General features: G+C 43.9%; 1 protein-coding gene across 1 annotated transcript in view; it reads left to right on the top strand.

Moving 5' to 3' along the window:
* The window catches only part of COL22A1 (collagen type XXII alpha 1 chain), a gene marked incomplete at its 3' end in the record, with an annotated part of 219,731 nt that overhangs the window by 49,303 nt on the left and 163,901 nt on the right, over positions 1-6,527 (top strand). Inside the window, exon 5 of the mRNA XM_021717502.1 lies at positions 2,065-2,180. Within this exon, the coding sequence (XP_021573177.1) occupies positions 2,065-2,180 (116 nt within the window). The remainder of the gene's footprint in view (positions 1-2,064; positions 2,181-6,527) is intronic.

Here is a 6,527-nt window from a genome sequence, read left to right as displayed (position 1 = left end):
GCCTGGGCAGCGAGACCTCATCTCTACAATAAATAAAAAAATCAGCCGGGCGTGGTAGCACATGCCTGTAATTCCAGCTACTCGGAAGGCTGAGGCGGAACGATTGCCGGAGCCCAGCAAGAGAGGCTGCGGTGGCCGGGAGCGGCCACTGCACTCCAGTCTAGGCGACCGAGTGAGACTCCAACTCAAAAAAAACAAAACAAAAACAAATATTATGGTTACTGATATGTAGCACCTATTAAGGACCAACCATTGCATTGCACAGTAGGTGTGACATCACCAGAGTCAGAGAGTGGCTTTGGCTAGTAGAGACCCAGTATCAGTGCTGACCAGGTTTCTGGCTTTACATAAGTTGTTGGATGCCCTCTCCCTTAATTTTCTCATGTTTTCAACCCAAGATGAATGTTCCTGCCTTGCATCATTGTTTATAAGATATGATGTAAAGATTTGTCCCATGTCTGACATTTACTGGTTCTCCAGTCAAAGACTAAAGATGATATCAAAATAAATGTCCCATTCTTCCTATCACAAGCAGACAGATGTTTTAATGACAAAAATGATACCACTTTATGCAGTCTTTCTTTTATCTTAAAACTCTTTGCTTCCAAGTGTTCTTATTAAACCAAAAAGCTGGCCAGGCTCTGTGGCTCAGTCTGTAATCCCAGCACTTTGGGAGGCCGAGGCGAGAGGATTGCCTGAGCCCTTGGGTTTGAGACCTGCCTGGGCAACTTGGTGAGACCTCATCTCTACAATACATCAAAAAAATTAACTGGGCGTGGCACTGCACACCTGTAGTTCCGGCTACTCGGAAGGCTAAGGCGGAAGGATCGCCGGAGTCCAGCAGGTCGAGGCTGCGGTGGCCAGGAGTGTGCCACTGCACTCCAGTCTGAGTGACAGAATGAGACTTCAACCTAAAAAAAAACAGACAAAAAAAACCCCAAAAGGCCAGAAACAGGAAGGCCTTGTTTGACCTGGTGCTGTCCTTCCTTTGTGGTTTCCTAACTCATCTTCCAAGTCTCTCTGTCTGCCTCCTCTGTTTCTGTTCTAGGGGTCTGCCAGGAACACACCTTCCACTGTAAGGCCTTTGTTTATACTCTTTCCTCTACCTGGGATACCTGCCTTGCTGTTCTTCAAAGCATGCTCAACCATTATGTTCTCAAGATGCCTTCCCTGAACTTGTAGACATAATCAGTCCTTCCTCTTACCTTCCCTCCTTACAACCTAGACTTTGCATAAAAATGTGGCATTGTTGAAGCCACCTAATCAATTGTGCAGTTAGTCTTATCTCTTTGTTCAATGAGAAAAGTTCGAAGAAGGAGCTGAGACTTGGTGTCTGCTGCATTCTGAGCATCTAGTTAAGTTCTGCCCAAAGTAGGAGATGATGAAATATAAAGACACCCCCAAATGAAATTAATTTATAAAAATTGTGTGTTTATTCTTATATGTTTAAACTTCAGTCAGCTTCAAAGTGCTCTCTGGTGCAATACACCTATCGAGACACTTTTTCCACTGCTCGAAACAGTTTTTGAAATCATCAATTTTGATGACTTTTAGTGCTTATACTGTTTTTTGTTTCACCTCGTCCACATTGGCAAAATGTTTCCCTTTGAGAACTTTTTTCAGTCGGGGAAACAAGAAACAGTCATTTTGGGGCAAGTTTGGGTGAATAGAGAGGATGGGCATGGAGGTCATATCGTTTTGGGTCAAAAACTGCTAAACACTCAGCATGGTGTAGGCAGGTACACTTGTAAATCACCCATTATGAAGTGGGAAAATACATTGAAATAATCTCCAAAAAAAAAAATTCACTGAAACCGGTCACAGTCTCTCACAAACTAATGGGTACACTGATGCCTAGAACACTTACCTAGTGGGGGAAGCCTGTACTACAAGAGGCCTTTCCTCCAAAAAGTAATTCCAGTTTTTGGGGGAGGGTCCCTCTTTGTATTTGCTGAATATTGAATAAGTGTGTCCTGTCAGATACTAGCTTGGTAAAAGTGGGCTTTGAAGTCTAGGTCACAGAATTTGGATTTTTGCATTTGTGCAATCTTTTTAAAAATTCAGCGAACACTCTCTGAGTCCAACCATGCACTAGGCATTGTTTCAGACTCTAATATCATCTCATCCATGACTCATGGTGCTACATTTGATGAAAGTGATTTTACAGAAGAAGAAATGAGGCAAGTCACTTCCTCTCCCGAGTCTCATTTTCATGAAATGGAGACAATGATTTCTGTCAGCCAACTCTTAAAGTCATGTCTTCTGGGACAGTGAGGATTGCTCTCTTTACAAAGACAAACAGATGAAGGGTGATATTATTCCTCCCTGGTTCCATGTCATTTGGGGGTGCACAGGGTGAACAGAGTATAGACCTCACAACTCCTCACTTCCTTGGTCTATTGTGTCCAATTCACCACCCATATCTGTTAATAAACAGAAACAATCATATGCAACTTCGCTTTAAGGAAAAATGCAAAAGAGAATGAACAAAGCAAAAGAAAGAAAGTAAAAGTTACACAAATATAGTGAAAGGGCCTAACAGAAGATCCCTCCCCTTTGCTGAAAATGTGTCCTTCTAAGGAAATACTAGGCTATGGATAATGTAGGGTTAGACACGGTTTCCAGATAATGGATTTGGGCTCATGTTGTGTGAGAGTTGCTCTGAGCAGGAATTTCTATATGGTTTCACGTTCATTTTAATGGCAAAGCACCCAACAAAATCAAACCAGCAAGTCTTCTTAATTTCAAAAATAATACTGTCCTTTTAATTTCCTAATGCTTTAAATTTATGCACATTTACCTATAATTTATATTTGCAAGCTAATTTTGCTCATAAGGAAAAAGGGTGGCACTTTGAATATTCTTTTTTTCTCATTTGTTTAACATTTAAAAAGCATTTTACATAGTTTATCTAATTTATTTCTCACTATAAGAAAGTGAGGTGAGCAAGAAAAGTATTATACTTCTTATTTATCTGGTGCAACATTTGAGACTTGAAATGGGGCAGTAATTTGTTCAATATCTCATAGTTTGGAGAAAACAGAGGTTGGTCTCAAACTCAGGTCCTTTAACTCCAGAGCCATTAAACTTTTTCACCATCATCTCATAATCTGCTATACCATTTGTGAAAGGATTGGATTAGGGCATTTTCCTTCTTTATTTATTTATTTTATTTATTTTTTATTTTTGAGTTGGAGTCTCACTCCGTTGCCCAGACTGGAGTGCAGTGGCCGCTCCCGGCCACCGCAGCCTTGGCCTGCTGGGCTCCAGCGATCCTTCCGCGTGAGCCTTCCAAGTAGCTGGAACTATAGGCGTGCGCTACCACGCCCCGCTTATTTTTTGATTTATTGTAGAGATGAGGTCTCGCCAAGTTGCCCAGCATTTTCCTTCTTTAGATGCTCTCTGTTAATAACCTTGTTTCCCATGATTATAATGATAGATACATATATGTATATATAATGTGTAGATATATACACATATGTATATTTGTGTGTGTACTTACACACACACACACACACACACACACACACACACACATACACACTCTCATCATTTAAGAAAAAGTCATAGCCAGGCATGGTGGCTCCTGCCTATAATCCCAGCACTTTGGGAGGCTGAGGTGAGAGGATTGTCTGAGCCCACAGGTTCAAGAACAGCGTGGGCAACTTGGTGAGATCTCATCTCTGCAATAAATCAAAAAAGTAGCCGGGCATGGTGACATGTATCTATAGTTCCAGTTACTTGGAAGGCTGAGGCAGAAGGATGACCAGAGCCCAGCAGATCAAGGCTGTGGTGGCTGTGAGCGTGACATTGCATTTCAGCTTAGGGGACAGAGTGAGACTCCAACTCAAAAAAAAAAAAAAGAAAGAAAAAGTCATTATGATTAGGGGACTAGAGAGTCATTAACAGAGACCCTTTGTATTTTTTTTAGGATACACATGTATACATTTGTGTGTGTATATTTCAAAGGTATAAGAAGAACATGCGCTTGGAAAAAAAACCAGCATAATTGGAGTCATTAAGGAAAAAGGGAGAAAAAACAAAATGAAATGAAATATCTATCTGTGGCTACAAAGCCTGTATTTGTGGACTAGGCATGGAGGTCCTGCCTTCCTCCTGCATCGGCAGTGACCGAGTGGGTCTCTGAATCCTGAGGGAGACCCAAGAACAGTGATTGATGGGCTTTGTTCCTACTGCCTGGATGTGAGCCTGGGTGAAATCACAGCTCAGAGAAAGACTGGGGTCTCTTTCATAAGGGTCCTAATTCCATTCATTAGCACTCTGCCTTCATGACCTGATCACCTCCCAAGAGTCCGGCATCCTAATACTTGAGGGTTAGGATTTCTACATATGAACTTTGGGGGAGGATAGAGGCATTCAGACCATAACGTCCTGGTGCATGAGACGGGGCACCAAACAGGATAAAGTATAACCCTTTGGCCTTGCTAAGAAAGAATGAGGCAGAGAGAGGAGAAGTCTGAGAGGCTGGAATGCATTTGATCCTGGGGAAGTGGCCTGTCTTTGCTCACAGGTTCTATAGCCAAACAAAGTCCCTGAGGATCTGTGAGTCTGAGAACCAGGAACTCAGACGCCCCCCCACTTCCCTTTCTGGCTGCCTGGCTAGACAGATTCCACCTCCTCCAACAGAGAAGTCAATGCCATGGACATTCCAGAGGCAGCCCCTGCCCCCCAGAGCTGGATTGGGCTCCACCATGGCCAGGCCTTACAGTTGAAGTGCTATCAGCCAATGGTTAAGAGAAGAGCTTTGGAGCCCAGCCCCTAGCTGTGAGCTCCCTTGGCTACTTACCAGTCATGTGGCATCGAGTTAACCTCCCAGAGCCTGGGTGTCTTCGGCTATTGCATGATCAAAGTATCCTGTTTGTAAGTTCTTGTGAGGAAGAAATTAGTTAAATTTACAAAATAGTCGTGAACTTTTATTACGCTCTCAAAAAAATACATATTTTTTTACTAAATCTTAGAATTGTATATCAAATGAGATCATATGTATGAGCACTTCACTGAATCTGAGAAACTATTGAAAAGTAAGTTAAACTTTATTTTTGGTAAGATATTAGTCTAGAATAGATCTGTGGGTCTCTACCAGGAGAAATTTTGCCCCCATGCCCAGTGAACATTTGCCAGGCTCTGGAGGCATTTTTGTTGTCACAGTTGGCATCTAGTGGGTGGGTACCAGGGTTGCTACTCTGCATCCGGCAATCAACGGGACAGTCCCCACCTCAGAGTTGTCCAGGATGCTCCCTCCAGGAAGATTAACCATGACTTGTTCTAGAACTGGGGAAAGAAAGACGTGTCCATGGAAACAGCATGTTTCAACAGTTTTCCGAGTTTCATTCCTTCTGCATTTATGGAATACCAGCTACACTGCAGGCACCATGGTGGGAACTGAGGTGAAGGGATATGTCTGTGTTTCCTCACTGGAGACCTCGTGAGGAAAATATAAGGAGGATGGAAGGGTAGAAGCTGGTGGCCTAGAGTTGAGCAGATGGGGAAAGATGAAGAAATGAGAGAGTGATGTAGATAACTTTTTCCAGAACCTTAAATGGAAGGAGAGTGGGGAGAGAGAAAGAGAGACTGCTAAGGTCCCGGTTGGGCTGTGCAATCAGGAGGCTTTGCCTTGGTGGTGGGTGGGGGTTTATGTACTGACTTGAGAGAGGCAGGAGGGAGCTCGGATGCCTCTGTTCATGACACAGAGGAAGATGGAAGGACAGCTGGCCTGAGAGTGCTCTGAGAAGGAGCAACAGTATGAATCCTGGTGAGGGAATTGGGCCTCCCAAGGAGGGAATTAACAATTTTCATTACTGAATTTGGAAGAGGATGGGCAGCTCCAGGACTGGCTGGGTTAGGGCCTCAGGGAGCTGAGGACTTCCCAGGTGAGGGGCAGGCTCCACAGGCTGGGTAGGAACTTGGGGCTTGGTGGAGAGAAGAGGAGGTCCTATGTCTTGGTCCATTCTAGCTACTATAACAGAGTGCCGTACGCTGAGGGGCTTATAAACACCATTTCTTTCTTATGGTTCTGAAGGCTGGGAAGTCTAAGACCAGATTCTCATAGATGCCATCTTTTCACTGTGTTCTCTCACAGTGGAAGGGGTGAGGGAGTTTTCTGGGGTCTCTTTAATAAAGGTACTCATTAGCACTCTGCCCTCATGACTTGATCACCTCCCAGGAGCCCCACCTCCTAATACCATCACCTTGAGGGTTGGGATTTTGAATTTTGGAGGGATACACACACTCAGACCACAGTATCTTGGTGCATGGGGTAGAGCACCCAGCAGGATAAAATCTAACCATTTGTCCTTGCTAAGGAGAAATGGGGCAGAAAAAGGAGAAGCCTGGGAGGCTGGACTGCATTTGATCCTGGGGGAGCGGCCATTTAGTATTTACTGTTGGCTTTGTCCATCAGAGTGGCAACAGAGAGATGGAAACAGACACGTACCGTGGGGCTGGGTTTGAGGATGCTAAGGACAATGAAGGGGCTGTGACAATGGCCTACAGAAAATCACATTAAG

Source organism: Carlito syrichta, unplaced genomic scaffold, assembly GCF_000164805.1.
Source record: "Carlito syrichta isolate Samal-C Ts95f unplaced genomic scaffold, Tarsius_syrichta-2.0.1 Scaffold309815, whole genome shotgun sequence".
Classification (NCBI taxonomy): Eukaryota; Metazoa; Chordata; class Mammalia; order Primates; family Tarsiidae; genus Carlito; species Carlito syrichta.
This window is presented reverse-complemented; position numbering and strand designations above follow the sequence as displayed.